Genomic DNA, 19,395 nt, shown 5'->3' with positions numbered 1-19,395 from the left:
TCTATTTATTTTTTTACCTTTTTTGCAATCATATATTCATTAAAAATATAAGAAAGAATATTATTTTTTAATTATTTTTATATATAAAGAGCTTAAGGTTTAAATAATATAATTTTTATGAATAAATGAAAATTAATATTAAATTTATATAATAACTAACTGAACTAATAATATTCTTAATTAAAAGTTAAAGGATTTAAGAAAAACTAAATTATTTAAAAAGAATAAACAAACATTAAATATGACAAAAAAATTAATTTGGGAATTACATCAATTATCATCAAATTTCTTTAACATGATATAGTATTCATCTTAAATAAAATTAAGCATTACATTAATTTATACTAATAATAAAAAGAATATTTCTATTCGATGTTTATATTTTATTGGATAATTTTATTATTGAATTACTTATTAATTTTTTTTTTTAAAAAAAATCTAACTTACAGTAACTTTCGAATATTTTTATATTGTTAATTTTTTTATTCTGTCATTTTTTTATTAATATCCTGTGGATCTCATTGCTTGTATATGGAAATTGCTACCTCCACGGCTAGCTGGTTATGTTATTATTTATTACTCAGATAAGATTACATTTCAAAAAATTGGTCGTAGAACACGTGTCTCCATTTTGTTTGTATTTTACCTATCTAATCTAATTCTTTTTATACCCAATCTATTGATCCATTGATCTATTAACAATAAGCATGCCCCTTGATTCCTTCGTTCCTTGTCCTGTACTTCCATCAAACACAACATTCTCTCAGTCTCACTGTTGTAGTTAGAACAATTATTATTGGGTATCAATTCATATACGTATTATGTGGTTTATTTATTATATGATTTATTGAGATCAAAATGTAATTCTAATTGAAAAATCATAATTTCCGTACTTAGCTTTTGTGAGTGGAATATTGGTACAAGTTACTTTTCCTTTTCTTATTTTCTTTGTTTGTAATCATTTCATTGACTTGACTCACAGCCTGGCAGCCAATCAAATAAAGTAAAGAAGGTCCTTCTATCAATTTATGCACTCACCTATTTCACTTGGACTGTTCTTGACCAACCAAAACACTTCACTTCATCTGTGTCCCTCTGCAGATGAATTTGTCATTCTGGAAGCAAAACCAACCATCATGCTGCAAAAGGGGAAAGTTTCTTAACTTTTCTTCTACCATAATTGATTCTTATTGCTCACTCCCTTCTCTTTCTCCTCTTCTCTGTCTTCTCTTCCTTTATGTTACTGTTGCAGTTTTTGTTTGTTGGAGCTGGACCAAATAACTCTGGTATTTTGAGTAGTTATTATTTAATTTTTTTAAAATTAAAACCCTTTTTTCGGACATCTGATACTTTCTCTTTTATTCCAAGATGTTGTTGCTAAATGCTCTGCTATATTATATGGTCTGGGTATTTATTCATCTCTTGAAATATCCCTAATTAAACATTTCTAGCCTTCAAACATGGAGCAATATAGAACACTAGACAGGATATTTTTCAAGTTTATTATTATGAAGAAAAATCTCATATTAATTCCAGAAAGCAGAAGAAGGTACACAAGAAAATGAAAAACTTCTATTGTTTTTTTTTTCTTTTGCAACTGTTTTCTGCACAATGGCCTTATATACAGTAATTCTTTTGGATTTGAGTCATTGGTGTTCCAATTTTGAAGACATGATATAGATTTGCAAAAATTAAAGAAATGTTTCTCATCTCATTTTTTTAGTTTTAAAAAGTAATTTTTACCATAATTTTATACCACTTACCGGTCAATTCCTCGTTTAAAATCTATCCGGTTTTAATTTTCTTTCCAAAATAAGTGTTATAGAAAAGAAGAACAAAAAGAGATGTTTTATTTTTCTCCCTCATGTTTTCTTTGCTTTTCCTCTTTTTCAATCTCTTCTTTAATTTCACACTCTGTCTTGCCCTACTCTTCATAGTCTATTGTTTAATTACATTTTGAAAACTAAAAATAGAAAATAAAATTCATACATACCCTTGACATTTTTATGGTGTTTCTTACAATTTCTTTTTAACGATTACTACAAATTATGTAAACTGACTAAACTTGTATATTTTCAGAGGGAGAACATTATCCAAGAATAGGTGTGCTGAAATTTCTGGCGTGCAGAAGACCAATAATCAGACCATAAAGTTTTTACCGTTTTCAAATGATAGGCGTGTAAGTATATGAAATATAGTACTGTCACATGTTACATTACCCAGGGACCCACCAGTGTCCATCTTTTTTCCTTTGTTGATGTCAATTAGTTGTGTGAGTGTTTATCTGTCTAGGAATCTCAGGATATTCCTTAATTAATTAGATCTTCTCCAACCTAACTTTAGGGATTTGGGTCTTAATATATATAGAAATCCCAATTTACTTTTGGTCGGTTGGGTGATGGGTCATAGACTCATGGTGGAAAGAGTGTTGCTATTGGCCTCTACTCTAGTTGCTCTTGGTCCCTACCTAGAGGAGAAAAGCTTATTCTGCCCCATTTGAATGTTCCCATCCCTTCCTGGCACTTCACTCCCTCTTCTCTCTTTTGCCTCCCTTCTCCTCCCAACCTCTTCTCTCTTCCTCTTCTTCTATTTCCCAATTCCTCTCCTTAACTCTCCTCCTTCACTTCCCAACTACGTCCAATCCATCTCCAACTCCTTTGAGGTATCTTTTTATTTCCTTCTCAAATTCACATTCAACGGAATTGTAATTCTGTTATAAACGTATCTACAATGAAATCTTAATTTCGTATGTATTTTTTTCTGAAAAAAATATATATGGAATCATGATTTCATTACTTTTTTTTGGTTAAGAAAATCACAACATAATCATGATTTCATTGTGATTTTAAAAAAACAACACAACAAAATCAAAATCATAATTTCATTGTGTTAAGGGAGTGTAAAAAATAACAACGGAATCATGATTTTTTTGTTATGTCTAGGGTGACAAAAAGATTTACAGAATTGAGATTTCCTTGTATATCATACAACCAAATCATGATTTCATTGATTTTGTTATGCATTTTGTTCAATGGAATTATGATTGTGTGAGAAGAAAATTTTGGAATAAGAAAAAGGAGCAGCCCCTTGATATGGGCCAAAAGTAATTGAAATGAGATTAATAATTTACTTCCTAGTGGAAATCTCAAGGTTATTTATTGAGCCCCTCTCCCTCCCAAAAGCAAGAGAATAATTGTAGCAAAACAAGGGAAAATAAAGTTGTCAAGTTTATAGGTATTTATGTTTTACCTATCAAATTATGTTTATATATATATATATATAATATTTAAGGAATGTTAATAATACATTTTATTTTATATTATTTTTATTTATTATTAGTTAAAATTTATTAAAAAAAATACAAAATCAAAATAGGAATTCATTAAATAAAAAATAAGATCCATAAAAAATTATGATTTCCAACCAATTTTTAGTCAATAGTAGAAAATTTATTGAAGAACATGCTAGAGATTGTGGCGGCATTGGTGTTAACATTTCTCTACATTTTCGTTATATAATTCTCTTTAAAATATTTACTGTCATTTAGCTAGTCATGTTGTATACATCTTAACATGCATGCATCTTCAAAATTTAGTTTTAATTTTAACTGTGATTCACTTTCAATCAAGCTATATCACTTTTCTGCTACTACAGGACTCTGCTTTTATTGACACATTCTTTTTCTTTGCTTTTAGGTAAGTCCTAACAAGTCATTTCTGACTTAGAAGATTGTCAAAGCATCCCTTAACAGGGGTTTTTGAGCTAAGTTATTGAGCTCAAGAACCACTGTTTACCAGATCTACTACTACTTTTGTTTAAGAGTTTTTCATGATGGAGATTGAATTTTAGGGAAAAAACTCCCAAGAATTCCTTTTTTTTTCAAAAATGTTATTTTTTTTTTGTCTATTTTCTAACTAATTTCGAGTATGAATCCCAGAAAAAATAACCCAAGAATTCAAATTGGGGTTTACCACCAGAGCAAAAAATGAACAGAATTCTTACATCTTATGTGACATTATAGGACTCATAAAGTGATCCAAGAACCTAAAATGGATTCTTCCACTGACTGAAGATGCTTTTATGCTCTCATATCTGTCGAGCTTTTTAAAGTGCATGCTTAACTAATTACTGAAAGATGTAATATTGTATTGTATTGTATGTTGTCTTTGCAGAAAAATGGCCTTAACACATTCAACATCTTTCCCACGAATGTTTCAGAGGGCTGGTTCAGCTCAGTTTAGAAGGCCTCTCCTTCATTTGGTGTCCACTCGTAAGTTCTCTGTCCCTTCTTAATTAAAATCCTACCAATTAGTTATCTTCTTTTCGTATCATGTTGATTTTTTTTTTCTTTCTGTGGTTGCACAATCTGAGATTGACAATGGAAAATATAAAAAAAAAGGAAAATAAAAGTAGTACTGTATTAGGACATTTGCTCGTATTAATATGTAATAATTTCAGTAATACTTGGACAATCAAAATCATTGCAAAATCCACCTCATTTTTATGATCATATACAATTTCGGCTACTATAGTTACTATAGATCAACCTCTACCTACCTCTTTTTGAAACAACATTTAGTTCTCCATAAGCCTAGTTCTCTATAAGCCTAAGTAAGGTAGCTTAATGAATAATCATAGAAGACAACTGATAGAATCACAAGCATTTGTAGTAACTTTTGACAGTTGGTACCCTTAATTTCAGAATTTCCTCTTATTTTTTCATCTTAATTAGAATAGTTTTCAAGTCGGGAAAAGATAACCAAATATCAAGTCATAATTTCAATAGAAGGTATACATACTCTAGAGCATTGAAAATTTTATAACTTAAATTGATGAGGAGAGTCCAACCTAAAATGTTCATGAGTCATGATTCAAGTACCACATTAAATTTCTCACTCTACTCAATGTAGGATTCATACAAATTATTACCTCTATTAAGAGTTGACGTGGCTTCACTCCATGCACACTAACCCAATGATAACCCTTTAATTTTTCCTTTATATTAATATCTTCACTCATCTATCAATATTTGGTACATTACACATTAATCCAGCCTTTCCATAGCCCAACACTGAATGAAAGTACCAATTGTTATGACTTAAAAGCACAAAAGAAAATCAAACATAAAAGATTAGTCTATTAGATGAGTTAAGTACTACATTAAGCTTCTCATTCTACTGAATGCGGGCCTTGGAAAACTCTTTTCATATGTCAGATGGCTAATCTACACAAAACTATTAATATCATCACTCCATGAGTAACTATAAATTTATAATCCCTTAGTGGATCCATAGATCGCATTAGTCACTAAAAAATTCATATGTAGAGAGAATAGGATAGAATTTGATTGGATCAAATGTTTAGACCCTAAAGTTTTAACACTTAAATTGACTTGTTGCAGAAGAATCAAGGCACAGGTACCTCACCCAATGTGTTCCCCTTCACAAAGCAGCACTGGAAGGAGACTGGAAAGAGGCCAAGAAAATCCTTGACCAAGACCCGGCGCTGCTGAACTCCGCCATAACAAAAGGATGGGCAACAGTGCTCCACATTGCGGTCGGAGCAAACCACGAAAGCTTCGTGGAGGAGTTGCTGAAACTAATGTCGCGTGAAGACTTAGAACTGCAAGATATCAAGGGTAACACTGCATTCTGCTTTGCTGCAGCGGTTGGAAACGTGCACATTGCTGAGAGAATGCGCAGAAAAAATGCATCATTGCCAATGATAAGGGGTGGAGAAGGAGTCACTCCTCTTCACTTGGCTGTGTTACAAGGAAGAAGTGAAATGGCTTGGTATCTGTTTGATAAAACTAGAGAAACACTGTACGATGATGATTGGTTTCAAGTGTTTCTCATTTGTGTAAACTCTCGACTTTATGGTAAGCATATTACGCACCTAACATCTTAGTTTAAGTTTTAGAAATTTTCAACCTTCTCTCATTTGAGTGGTTTTGAAAGATTTTAGGACTAAATCCATGTTTGGTTTCAACATGTTATTTTGGTCCCTCTAAAAACTTATTGAACATAGTTTTTATGTTTTTCAAATTTAGTAATTTTGTTCCAATCATGAGTCTAACATGTATGCTGAGTAATGTGTTAACCTTGTATGCTAGTATTTTTTTTTTTTATCTATGTACAATACATCAATAAGATTTTTTAAGGAACCATAATTACGTAATCATAAAAATAATAGGAAACAAAAGTGGATTAAGCCGTGATTTCAACAAGGAAAAGAAACTTATACTCGAGTTGCTGATGAAAGTCCAAATTGTTTAATGTTTGATTAATTGACTTCAGAAGAATAGTTTTAGTTTAATTCTTTAAACGGCTGATTCCTTCTCTTATAATTGCGAACCACAAATATATCACCGTATCAAGTACGTAAAACATAACTAAATTAAGCAGTGTAATCTTGGTAGAACAACAGAACATGGGTGAACACCCTCATTAATGGTGTTGTCACCAGAGTTTGGATCTTTTTGCAGAACTGGCCCTGGAAATGCTCAATCAGAAGGAATCGCTAGCTTTTGCTCGGGGTGATAACGATGAGACAGCTTTGCATGTTTTGGCTCGAAAGCCTTTGGATTGTGGTTGCCGAAGTCCGCTACGATATCCAAAACACGTCCTGCATTTGTGTAAGTCATATAATCACTTCTATTAGGAAATCATGACGCTTTTCAATTTGTTACTCTATTGATCATATATAAATGCTAGTGATATTCTTCTCTCTGGGTAATCTCTTTCTGATATTTTATCTATTGAAATTTATTGAAAATTAGAATATTAATTTTGATGGATCTCAATTTTTATTTAATAATTTTCTTTCTTGATTGATATTTTGTAAGTTTGTATAAATTTATTATTTCTTTATTTTCAATTGCCTGAAAAGAACATGTTTCTGTTGTTCTTTCTCCAACATTTTTTGATCTCTAGTAGACTCCTTAGTAGGATTTGAACTCAGATGAAGTTCTGAACATTTGTGTCGGGAAAATAAGAACAAGTAGCTCTTGCATGATTTCTAAAAAATTCTTCGATTTTTTGCCGCTTCTCACTCTCTACGAACAGTCAGCACATTGAGAAATATTCCAGAAAGTATTTTGGAGAGTCAATATGATTCTATCTCTGTTAGTTCTGATTGAAGAAATGACTTACTAAAATTAATAATGTCTAATACATCTCGATCAATAATATAAAGGATATAAAAAAAATGTCATTACATTCGTCTTTTGACATTTATTTTTTATTGTGTTGGTAGTCGTTATATTCTTTAATTATTGCTTTATTGAAAATCTGTCAGGCATACACTAAAAAATCAAGTATGTTCATAAGTATTGTTACTTTTGATATAAGTATTACAAAACTCAACAATTTTACTAAACATCACAATTTATGATTAGAAGATAACGTAATGATAGATTGATAGTCCACTCTAATTAATTAAATTAATTCGCTTTATTGTTCCTTGAAGGGGTCTTTTTTACAACAGTTAACTTTTTCATGAGAGACAATTTTCTTTTTGTTGAATACTTTTTCATGAGATAACTAACTGGTCAAGTTGTGTGCCATAGGCAAGAACATGAAGGACCCTCCGGTCCTCAAACTTACAAGACGCGTGTGGGATATATTTCTTACCCTCGATGACTCTAAGATGATGACTGCAATTAGAGAACCATCTCAAGTAACATTTATTGCCGCAGAAGTTGGCAATTTCGAGTTTCTATCTGTGATTATGAGCACTTATCCGGATTTGATTTGGGAATTGAATACGATGGGTCAGAGTATAATTCACGTTGCTGCCTTGCACCGCCACGCTAGCATATTCAATTTGATACACGAAATTGGCCCAAGCAAAGATCTCCTGTTAACATTTTGGGATGATGAAGGCAGCACGTTACTCCATTCTGTCGCAGAAATAGCACCAACAGATCGACTTAATGTAGTTTCTGGAGCAGCTCTTCAAATGATGCTTGAGTTGACATGGTTTGAGGTATGGTCCATACTCCAATCTTCTTAACTTTTATTTCCATAGGAATATAACAGGTTACCATTTTTCATTTTGAGAATAAGAAGTAAGCAAATGTAAATATTTTATATTCTTGAAAATCAATAATACTTTGGAATGGTTTTCTCAAAATTTAGGCATAACATTAATTAGTACATCATCATATTCTCAACTTCACTCTCCATTCCTGTGATAAATTGAAAAAAAAACACAACCTTAAGATGCATGTATACTTCAATTCCATGAAGTAAAAAAATAGTTATACATATGACATCATGCACTCATACCCTTGATGTGGCAGGAGGTAAAAAAGAACATGCAACCATCATATATAGAGAGGCCAAATCATGAAGGAATTGTTCCTAGAGAACTATTCACCGAGAAGCATAAGGAGTTGTTGAAAAAGGGAGAATCTTGGATGAAGCGAACAGCAAGTTCTTGCATGGTTGTTTCAACCCTAATTGCCACAGGAGTGTTTTCTGCCGCCTTCAGCGTCCCAGGTGGTACCAAAGACGATTCAGGATCTCCCAATTATTTGAAGAAACATTTGTTCACGGTATTTGCAATATCAGATGCCTTGGCATTAACTCTTTCTACCGCCTCAACCCTAATTTTCTTGTCCATACTCATCTCAAGATATGCTGAGGAAGATTTTCTTAGGTCATTGCCATTCAAGTTGATATTTGGACTAGTGTCACTATTTCTCTCAATAGTCAGCATGATGGGAGCATTCAGTAGTGCTTTCTTCATAACATATTACCATGCTAAAACGTGGGTTGTTCCTATCACCATTGCTGTATTTGTGTTGTTCCCAATATTGTTATTTATATATCTACAGTTTCGTCTCTGGCACGACATAGTGTATTCTCACTACATGTGTGGTTCTTTGTTTAGACCAAAGAAACGCATGATTCACTAGAAACATTGAGTACAAGCTCAATAATTATTTTTTTTTTCTTTTGTCCGCGTGTTATAATCTTTTGTTTTTACTGATGCTCAAGATGATGATTGCATGGGTAATTAAAAAATAAAAAGAAGTTAACCCATAAAAAAAAAACGTTCACTAAATCACACAAAAGGACAAAAGTCTAGTTCTTGTCATGGTATTTTTCTTATCAACTTTTTTCCATGTGAAAACATGCATATTCTTATATATGACTCCAAACATAAGTAAAAGGAGTGGATTAGACTTTTTATTGGATTACATCATTGTGGACACTAATAATTAGGCTTCTTCTAAATATTATTATTATAAATGTTCTTATGCACAACAACTATTCTTGTGTTCAGTTAGTTGACCACATGTCAACCATTTATTAGACGGATCACAATTGATGTGTGGTCCCAAATCATAGTACAATTTCTCCCATGTCCGAGCATATCACACTCATGAATTTTTATCGTTGGACAGTGTATAGTAAATTAAGATTGAAAATTAGAGAGGAGAATGAAAGTGGACAAAGACATCGGTAGATAATGAAAGAATAACATAAAGTACTCAAATATAAAAAGTCACCGAGATCTCATACAAACTACTCATACGCCATCACTAAACCAACTTTAATGGATATGGTGCAAGACTAACAAATATATAAAAACTAGCGTGTTGACTCATGCTTGGCAGGCATGATATTTACTTATATTTGTTAGTATAAAAAAATAAATATTTTAATAAAACTTTGATAAAAATAAAAATTCATTTTTTTCTGGTTAAAATTATAGAGAAGTTAGTAATTTTGAAAATAATTAAAAAAATAAAAATAAAAAATCATTTTTTTCTGAAACAAAAAAATCAATTTGTATTAGGTTAAAGAAAAATGTAACATATGCGTAACCTAGAGGACATGTGATATACCTTGCCATTAGCATTTGTCTGATACTATCAAAATGTTGATAAAAGGTTTGTGGACTTTCTGGGAGGTTCATTGATGTCTTCTTGAGGTAACTCCTACTTGGGCTACTGAAGTACCTCTTACTATTGTTGAGGTAACTCTTGTGAAAGAAGATTTTGTGAACATGACTCCCAAGTCACCTAGAGATGTTAGCTAAGAAAGAAAGGAGTAGGGACGACCATCGTGAAGCCTAGGTGGTGGTGGGAGTGTTTAGGGTGATAGTTGGTGGTGTAGAGAGTACTCTCTAACAACATAGGGGAGGTTTTGGTATAGATTATGTAGCTAGTGGTGTTAATTGATCGAGTGTAGAGATCCTAAGGGTATTTGAAATTATATAATTTTTCTTTATTTTTATTTACTCTTACACTTTCTTTAATTATTTAAAAAAACATTACTTCATTACTTAGTGTTTTCCTATAAGAAAAATTACTATAAATATTAAAAAAATTATTAACTAAATTTTTATTCCTTAAAATTTTTTAAATTTTGACTTTTAATTATTAAATAAAATATTGATTGGTAAAGGTCCCTAAAGTTTTTTTTTTTTCGTTGTAACTATTAGCCCTTGCCGTTAGGGAATGTCGGTTAAAAGTTGAGATGGCGGTCTTAGAGACGGCCACATGTTATTTTTTATTATTTAATGGGACTAATCATTTTTTTCAGCTAAAAACCACAAAAATGCCTCAAAATAATGTTTACTAATAAAAATCCTTTTTTGTCTATTAAAACCTCCCAAAATTTATTCAAACCATAATACAAACTCATGTTCTTCCCAAATCAAACCCAAGAACAAACAACAAACCTCAAAACGCTACAAATTAAACACAAATCCATCTAAATCAAACTCATTCATAACAAATCCAAGTCTAATTAAAGTCATTTCCAAGCCCCATCCCATAAGGAAAATAGATCAAGAAACCCAAAAATCTCAGATCTCGTTAGTGACATCAGTCCAGATTTCACGAACACTATCCAATATTAGGGAGGTCGAGTCGTTGGAGATGTCCGCACATAACCACCGCACCACCATAGCCTGTGACTCGCACCCCCACACAACCCATCACCGTCATCACCGCCGCACTCATGGTCTTCGAGATCTGAAAGAGAAGTTGAGAATGGAAAAGGCGAGGGATGGGTTGTTTGAGGGTCTCAGAGATGTGACGAAGGTGAGAAGAAGTTTTCCTTTTCATTAGTGCAATATTATGATGCTGTACACACTTATTAGTCGTTTATCCAATATATTAAGCTGACTTGTAACAGTATCTTTTTTTTGGCATTCATTTTCATTGTTCACTAGCTACCGTTGACGACCTAAGTCTCCGGTTTACATGCATTGCAACATCATTATAAAAAAGCGTGTGTTTGAGTAATACCCTGGAATGTGCAATACATCCCAAAGCCATAGAGAGTAAGGAAAGAATATTCGAAAGGAACGTTCTTCATCATTTCTTCTATTGCCGTAGAGCCATTTTCTTTCTAATTCTATATATCCTATAAATATCAACTCCACTCCTTCTCATTTAACACTGCAACACCAACCACCATCATCTTCATCTTCTTCGTGCTTGTTTGATTTTCTTTAGGGGTTCCCCGAAGACTGTTTAATCAAAAGCTCCGAATTCCATCTTCTGGTTTCTTTTTCTCCATTCCTTTTTCCTTTTAACTTTGGTGTATAACTTTAACCTGCACTTGTTTCAACTTTATTTTCTTCTCTTTTCCCTACATATTATGGACACCCTTTGAGTTTACGTGGGTTTTTTTCATCCACGTACTACTCCATCAAGAACTCAACCAGATCTATATATGCATTAATTTCTTAACTTCCCTTATTGAAATATTTCCCATTTATTAATTTTATTTTCCCACAATACACTTATTGGTGTTGTTGATAATTTTTGTACAGTCAATTAAGTGGAGGAGGAAAAGTTGCCGTCAAAAGTTCTACTTGCAGGTACGCGCACCTTTAACACTTTCTTCATTAGGTTGAAATTTGAAATTTCATTCACACGTTATGGAAAAAAAATGTACAATAATTGACCACAACTTATGAGTGGAACAAACAAGCAAACATGGATTATTCTCACTGGTGGGGTTGTCCCGTTAGGTTTACTTCCTCCTGGCTCCTACTCCATAATTTTAAAGAAAGTTTAAGGAGTAATTTAACCCTTGTGGCCTTGTCTAGCTAGCTAGCTACTTGTGTGCCTTAAAGGGTTAATCATACTTAAATGTCTTTTGATTTCTTAGATGTGCAAGTGGTCCAAATAGTAAAAAATGAAAGAAACCGTCCATACCAATATATGCATCAATTATTCTTGTTTGACCTTTATCCTTTCTTGTTCTTTCTTCAGTTAACAGAGTTTTTATATTCTGAAAAATCCTATAAAAAAACACATTATTAATTAGTTACGAGATTTTTTCATTATTTATATATTCTGTTATACAAAATTATACTAGCTTAATTACTCCTGTCTCACTTCAATTAGGTATTCAATTTTCTTTGGAAAATCCTTATCTTCCTAGAGACATTTTCCCTATTCATGACACAAGTATCTAAACGTCAAAATTAACACGTATTCACTTTGTACGAACTCCGTACTCGACTGTTCCTTTCACGGTTTTTTAATGTTGAAGTAATGATTTCTCAACCACATGTATGATGAGTCTAATATGCAGCATAAGAACTAAATTCTTTTCAGAGTCTAAATATGAATGAAATTAAATTTCCACTCATCTGGGGATTCACGCACAAGAATTTCTTAATGTGTATTTGTTTAAATGTATTTAGTGGAGAAGGAATAAGAGAAAAACACTTACGAAGGGGTCATTTTATTCTTAGGTTGATGATTGTGTGTGTATTAAGAAAAAAAATATAATCAAAATTCACATTTCATTGAATATAAGATTTTAATTAGTATATTTTTTTGTAATATTTATTTACTTCTTTTTTCTTTCTTATTCATCCAAATAAATAAATTAATAAATAATAATATTATCCAAATGAATAAATGAATAAATAATAATATTTTTTTCATATCCTATATATCCATCTAAATAACATATTTTTCACAATATTTTTCCCTTTACATCCTTCCTATTTTTTCTCATTTATTTCTTTGTTCATATTTCACTCTTCGTTAGTATAGGTTTGGGAGACAATCATGCATTTATTATTTTAGCAGGGTTAGGACAAAAGATCATATTTCATATACTTTATTTATGTGTAACTACAAAAGATAAAATATTAATGAAATCTTATTTGAGTGGTGAAGATTTAGAAGAAAAATACACATGATTTTTTTAATTAGTTATATGACGACGCTAAATAAATTTTATTTATTGTTGACATTCCTGGACATAATATAGTATAAGAAAATATATCATTGTAGGTTCCACAGTTGTGAATTTGATGAATAATATCATCACTGAAGGGCATTCTATTTCGAGGCCACCATATTTCGATGGAAGAAATTACATCGAGTGGAAGGAGCGTATGAAAATATTCATACAATCCGTTGACTTCAAGCTATGGCTTCTGATAAAAAATGGACCAAAAGTTCCAACAAAGCTAGTAGACAATGAAGAAGTGGAGAAAAGTGAAGATGAATATGATGAAGAAGACATGAAGAATTTGGAATTAGAGGCCAAAGCAAAAAATATTTTACATTGTGCCTTGAATCCAGATGATTTTGAAATATTTTCAGAGGGTCCAAAAACATCCAAGCAAATGTGGGACGAGCTTGACAGGGTTTTCCACAGGTTAAGCATCTTTAATTTGTAGATTCAAAATTTTGAATTTTGATAATTGCTGAATGCTAATATTGTTTATAGATTTCTAAACGTATATAATAATTAATTAATTACGTAATTTGCAACCTTCGCTTTGACAGGGAAAGGACTGGTGACAACTCATCAACTCCACAAGGACAACTCTCCAGCGATCCAACGGCACCAGATACAAGTCAATTTAGCTCTCCTGATCTTTACTTTTTACAGGAAACAAGTACGTACGGTAAAAAATTATTTATTCTTTTAATTTATCTATTTTTTGTTAAAAACTTCTAAACTTATTTTCCTTTTTTCAATAAAAAAACAAATAATGTTAATTAATAAAATAAACTATCATTTTCTTTTTTATAATTAAGATAACTAGCTCCAAATTAAAAATTAAAAAAATATAATTGTTATTATTCTCTTTGCATATATTATTAGTTAAGTAGAAAGTAATTGGGCGAAAATAGTGAATTGATGATGCGTTCCAACAATCTTAAATACTACTAATTAATAATTAATTGTCAACATGATATGATTAATAGATAGCTTATTTTATGTATGTGCTTAAGGGTTCAATAATCATGTTGTGTGTGTGAAAAAAACATCAATTAAGAAAAAACAACCACTTAAATGAATTTTAATTCACTCAAAATAAAAATTAACCAATTTTTTTAATTTTTGTAAATTAGTTTAAAAAATGTATATATATATATATTTGTATAGACCATGGATATCCTTTTCACCGTAGCAATCATATTCAAGTCTTATAAATAACTTTGGATGGTTATATATTTAATACTCAAACTTAAAACGTTAAGTTAGCTAGAACAACCCCATTTTTTTATAAAAAAAAAGATATATTTTCTTCTTTCTTATATATAAGACACTTAATTGTCAAATTCTTCAAAATTAAGAAAAATAATTAATTTATTTGATAATAATAAATTTATAACTTTTTTTAAAAAAAATTTGTCATTAATATTCCTCTCTACTCCAATTACTTGTGAATATACTTTCTCACTTCTTTTAATTAATACAATAAATATCATAAATTGGGTACTATGAAAACAACAAACATCAATTCATCTTTGGGTATTATACAAGTTGAGGGAGTACTGTTATACTAAAAAAACCAAATATAAACGTACTGAAAGACTTTGTAGGTGTCCTAAACATTAGGTTTGTTTCAGGGGAATCCATGAACAAATTTCTGGAGCTTTGTGTGCCCCTTCACAAGCTTGCTCTAGAAGGCAATTGGCAAGCAGCCAAAGTCATCTTAGGAAAAGATAGTAGACTGAAGCACGCAGCAATAGCAGATGGTTGGGCTACACTTCTGCATGTTGCTGTAGGTGCTAACCATGCTTCCTTTGTGAAGGAGCTGCTGCAAGAATTCGACAACGATCAATACATCTCGTTGCAAGATTACCGGGGCAACACTGCCTTCTGCTTCGCTGTTGCATCTGGAAACATGGAAATTGTTGAATTATTGAAGGGAAGAGATCCACACTTGCCAACAAGAAGGGGTGGAAGTGATTATATCCCTATTCAGTTTGCTGCGATGCAAGGAAATTGCGACATGACACGCTATCTATACGACATCAGCAAAGAAGCGTTCGAGGATACGGACAAGATAATGTTGTTCTTTACTTTTATCAAGACCGGCAACTATCGTAAGCATTAATTATTTTAATTGACACAATTTTTTTATCAATAAAAATATTAATTGTTAGAAGGTTTTTCATCATTTAATCCACCTTATATCTTATCTTAATATAATTATTAATACACGTTTAATACATTTGCTAGAATTTGTTAACACAAATTTTGTAAGAATTTCTTTTTATTTAGGTTGGATGTTACTTTTGATTTTTATGTTTTAGTGTTTTGGTCATTTTAAAAGTTTAGTTTTAATCTTTTATTTTTTTAAAAGATTTTATTTTTATTATTTTCAACAACAATATTAAATATGTTTGACAGAAAAACATGACATATCTATTAAAACTGATTATTAAAATATTGATATAACATGCATCTTAGGTAAAAAGATGTAGTTTCCAACGATGTAACTTAGGTCCTTTGAAATTTTAAAATAATTTCAATTGATCCAATATCTTCCAGACATGGCCTTAAAAATGGCAGATGAGTGGGTAGAGCTAGCTTATGCACGAGATGATAATAACGAGACAGCTTTGCATCTCTTGGCTGTAAATCAAAACCCTTTGGATTCGTGTTGTCATTGTCCAGAGATGGAAGGTTCCTTCCGGATCAACCCTGGTAAATTCTTACGTTCACTAGTTATAAGGAAAATTCAGACAAGTGGCTTGAGTTATTTATTTATTTGTAGAGTTTTCCAGATTACCTTGCTCTTTTACACTTCTTTAGTTACAAGAAATCAATTTGTTTTTTATTGCAGACACGAAACATGTGATGTTTCAATTGGTTAATTTTCTCTGGAAAAAAATTCTCCAGCACAAAGACCATTCGGAGGCAATGAGAATCATAAGTGAGCCTTCTCAACTATTATACGATGCTGCAGAAGTTGGTAATTTTGGATTCTTGTCAGAGCTTATTAGTGCTTACCCTGGCAAGATCATATGGGAAGTGGACAACAATGGGCAAAGTATAATTCACACAGCAGTTTCATATCGCCATGCTAGCATCTTCAATCTCGTACATGAAATAGGGTTCATTAAGGATATTCTAATATCATATATTGTCAAAGAAAACAACACTTTATTGCATTTGGCTGCAAAGTTAGCCCCACCAGATCGACTTGCAATAGTTTCTGGAGCTGCATTCCAAATGTGCCTCGAGATCATATGGTTTGAGGTAACCCCTTTATTTCATTGACTTTGAATGCTTGCATTTTCACACGCACTCTGCTTTCACAGCACATCTGCATTGTCATGTGTTTGAAAATTCTTTTCTCGTTGCGTTTAGGATAAAGTATTTTTTACTCTTTTCTTTAGTTTTACATTTTTTCAACTTATCCCTGTATCTTTTATATCAATAAATTCTATAAAGTTTAGCCTAAAGTGAACAATTATATAACCATAGTTAAAAGCTAAAATTACGTACTTAACAAACTAAAGAAGCAAGGAGGTTTAATTTGTGGTATACAATTCTTCTGTTAAATGGTGCTTATTTGTTTGATATATGCTTTAAATAAGATCTTAGATTTAAATCTTGTTGATAAAAAAATGTGATTGAAAAGAATTTTTTTTACTAAAAATAGTTAAATTTTTCAACAAAGATTAGTATTTCGATAAATCTGCATGATTGATACCCGTTAAAGTACAAACACATCTCTTATTCAAATTGTCATTGTGTCATACACAAGCTTTTAATATCGACATATTGTAACATTTACTTGATACTTATTTAATACTTTTTATTGTCTAATTTAAAATTTATTTTTTTTATTTGAACATTGAAATTGTTATCTTTACACACTCATAATTTGAAAAAAATATAAAAGGTTGGTTTTAAAAAATAAATATATCATCACTTGATATTTTGTTATATACTAGACATTAACCAAGTCAAAATGTCTATCTTGTATTATGTATTTGCCTTAGAAGTTTTACTTCATAGGTTGATATTATGTATGAATGTTATGGTAATTAAAAAATAGATTATTTAGATATCTATCCATAAAAAAACAAAAAAGGATAGGTTTTTTATTAAATCAGTTATGGGTTGATCAAAATATTTACATTTTGGACAGATCATAAATGGATTAATCATTTATTTTTTACTCATCCATTATAATTCTATTCAAAATTTAGTCAATCTATCTGTTTGTTGATCGTCCATATATGCATTTGTTCCCATATATATTATTTCTAATTATTATGCCTAAAATTCTAAATTGTAATTATTGAGGTTTATTCACAAAAGTCATCTATACTAACTCTTACATATATTTGACAGGAGGTGAAGAAGATAATGCCACCATCGTTCATAAATTTGAAAAACTCTGATGGTCTAACTGCTCAACAATTATTCATAAAGGAGCATGAAGGATTGCGGGGAAAAGGAGAGGAATGGATGAAACGCACTGCTGAGTTTTGTATGCTTATATCAACCGTTATTGCCACAGCGATTTTTGCTGCGGCAATTAACATACCAGGTGGTATTGATGATGACACAAAAAAACCAAATTATTTGAACAAAGCATCATTCCAAGTATTTGCAATAGCAGATGCAGCTGCATTCATCTTCTCAGCAACTGCAATTTTGATATTCTTGTCTATTCTCATCTCGCGATATGCGGTGTACGACTTTCACAAGTCACTGCCCTTGAAGTTAATATTTGGACTGATAACTCTGTTCATCTCCATAGCATGCATGATGGTTGCATTTGGAAGTTCCTTCTTCATAACCTACTACTATGGTTTGAAGGTGCTTCCTGATTCAGTTGCAGTACTTTCGTGTCTACCATTGCTTCTATATGTAGGTTTGCAATTTTCATTATGGTCAGATATCATCTACTCAACATTCTATTGTAGGAATCTATTCAAGCCAAGTAAACGTATGATTTACCTATCCACTACAGAACTAGAGGAGGCATATAATCAGACCATATTTTGATTTGTTGAAGTTGTAATATATTATCCTCGTTACAAGGTCCAATGCAAGTTAAAAGTGTAACTTGGACTGTTTAATTTTATAAGGTTTAATCTAAAATATTTTTTAAGGAAAATTAGTTTTTCACAGAATTATCCTTAATTAAAATTAGTCTTAGAATGATGTGTAAGTGAAAAAATGTATGACCGTGGCCATACTGGTATGACCATGTCTAAGCGCTGATGTGTTACAAATTTTTGAGATGGCCAGGGTCCATTCTCCACGGCCATGCGAGACTATTCTACGAAGTTGTTCACCACAGTCATGGTTCATGAGTGTTGTCAGTCACTTAAAATTTCCCTTATAAATAGTGATTTTTAAAACAGAAATCCCTATATTTTCCTCTGAGCGCGATTTTGGGAGTTTTCAAGGGAGAATAACACTCTGAGAGCATCCTTGACTACAGAGGAGCTTGAAGATCACAATTAGGATCCTTTGTTGTAAAGTCCCTTCCTCTTTGCAATTTAAATTTCTTCTCTTATGATTTATAACTTTATCATTAACACGAGTTGCTAGACCCTTTAGTACGATTATGACATAGTCCTACTCTTCAATTAAATATATATATCTTCTCGTTTTTTATCATTTACTTCGTCCCGTCCTTTTTATAATCCTAGGCTTCTCATTATAATTGTTTTCTCACAAATTTTTCTGCTTTAATTATTCTTTTTGTTCAAATAGTAATTGATCACAAACCTTTCTTTAGTTGATAAAAGTTAATTTGTCTAATTATTTACTAAATTAATTATTTGACAACCTAACTAGTTCTCAGGATTTAATATCTAAACTTATGGTCCACTGTCACACTTCCATAAGACTCACTTGTCTTTGTGAAAACTCAGCAATTTTATTCTTAGTTTTTATTTTTCTTGTAAAGTTCCTTTCTCTTTGTAATTTACATGTTTTCTCTTAAGATTTTTAGCTTTATCATAATTATGAGTGATTAGACTCTTTCGGTCTACCATTATGATGTAGTCTTATTCATGTATTTTTTTTATTTTAATAAATGTATTGATGTTATTCAATTAAATTTCTACCTGCCAAAGAAATTCGGTAAGAAAGAGAGAAATAAATGTATTGATGTTATTCAATTAAACCTCTA

At 31.3% G+C, this 19,395-nt stretch overlaps 2 protein-coding genes across 10 annotated transcripts; both read left to right on the top strand.

The window, feature by feature from the left end:
• The first annotated feature begins 955 nt into the window (after positions 1 to 955).
• LOC100812112 (ankyrin repeat-containing protein ITN1) lies at positions 956 to 8,961 on the top strand. 4 transcript variants are annotated; one of them, XM_014761941.3, is made up of 7 exons: positions 1,010 to 1,286; positions 2,080 to 2,179; positions 4,173 to 4,270; positions 5,402 to 5,878; positions 6,485 to 6,634; positions 7,568 to 7,986; positions 8,303 to 8,961. In XM_014761941.3, the coding sequence occupies exons 2-7, from the start codon at positions 2,169 to 2,171 to the stop codon at positions 8,918 to 8,920; spliced, it is 1,773 nt and encodes a 590-aa protein (XP_014617427.1). In that variant the 5' UTR covers positions 1,010 to 1,286; positions 2,080 to 2,168; the 3' UTR covers positions 8,921 to 8,961. The 4 variants fall into 4 exon arrangements, with proteins under 4 accessions (XP_040861319.1, XP_014617427.1, XP_014617428.1 ...); XM_014761942.2 differs by having other exon boundaries at positions 1,034 to 1,150; XM_041005385.1 differs by having other exon boundaries at positions 956 to 2,179.
• A 1,502-nt stretch (positions 8,962 to 10,463) lies between these two features.
• Positions 10,464 to 18,369, top strand: LOC100811044 (uncharacterized). Of its 6 annotated transcripts, none has more exons than XM_014761938.3 (8): positions 10,464 to 11,524; positions 11,797 to 11,844; positions 13,322 to 13,649; positions 13,781 to 13,893; positions 14,855 to 15,334; positions 15,783 to 15,938; positions 16,078 to 16,493; positions 17,598 to 18,369. In XM_014761938.3, exons 3-8 carry the CDS (start codon positions 13,384 to 13,386, stop codon positions 18,255 to 18,257), a joined length of 2,091 nt encoding a protein of 696 aa, XP_014617424.1. In that variant the 5' UTR covers positions 10,464 to 11,524; positions 11,797 to 11,844; positions 13,322 to 13,383; the 3' UTR covers positions 18,258 to 18,369. The 6 variants fall into 6 exon arrangements, with proteins under 6 accessions (XP_014617424.1, XP_014617422.1, XP_040861313.1 ...); XM_014761936.3 differs by having other exon boundaries at positions 13,280 to 13,649; XM_014761937.3 differs by having other exon boundaries at positions 10,527 to 11,059; positions 13,280 to 13,649.
• Positions 18,370 to 19,395: the final 1,026 nt, after the last annotated feature.

Source organism: Glycine max, chromosome 9, assembly GCF_000004515.6.
Source record: "Glycine max cultivar Williams 82 chromosome 9, Glycine_max_v4.0, whole genome shotgun sequence".
Classification (NCBI taxonomy): Eukaryota; Viridiplantae; Streptophyta; class Magnoliopsida; order Fabales; family Fabaceae; genus Glycine; species Glycine max.
Note: the sequence above shows the minus strand (reverse complement) of the source record. Positions and strands in the feature narration are given on the sequence as shown.

Bases quoted from the DNA above. Each gene is read 5' to 3' on its own strand.
- LOC100812112 (XM_041005385.1), top strand. The intron at 5,879-6,484 runs GTAAGCATATTA...ATCTTTTTGCAG, and splicing joins TGTAAACTCTCGACTTTATG to AACTGGCCCTGGAAATGCTC. The intron at 7,987-8,302 runs GTATGGTCCATA...TTGATGTGGCAG, and splicing joins TTGAGTTGACATGGTTTGAG to GAGGTAAAAAAGAACATGCA.
- LOC100811044 (XM_014761936.3), top strand. From the start codon at position 13,300: ATGAATAATATCATCACTGAAGGGCATTCTATTTCGAGGCCACCATAT. The intron at 13,894-14,854 runs GTACGTACGGTA...GGTTTGTTTCAG, and splicing joins TTACTTTTTACAGGAAACAA to GGGAATCCATGAACAAATTT. The intron at 15,335-15,782 runs GTAAGCATTAAT...AATATCTTCCAG, and splicing joins TATCAAGACCGGCAACTATC to ACATGGCCTTAAAAATGGCA.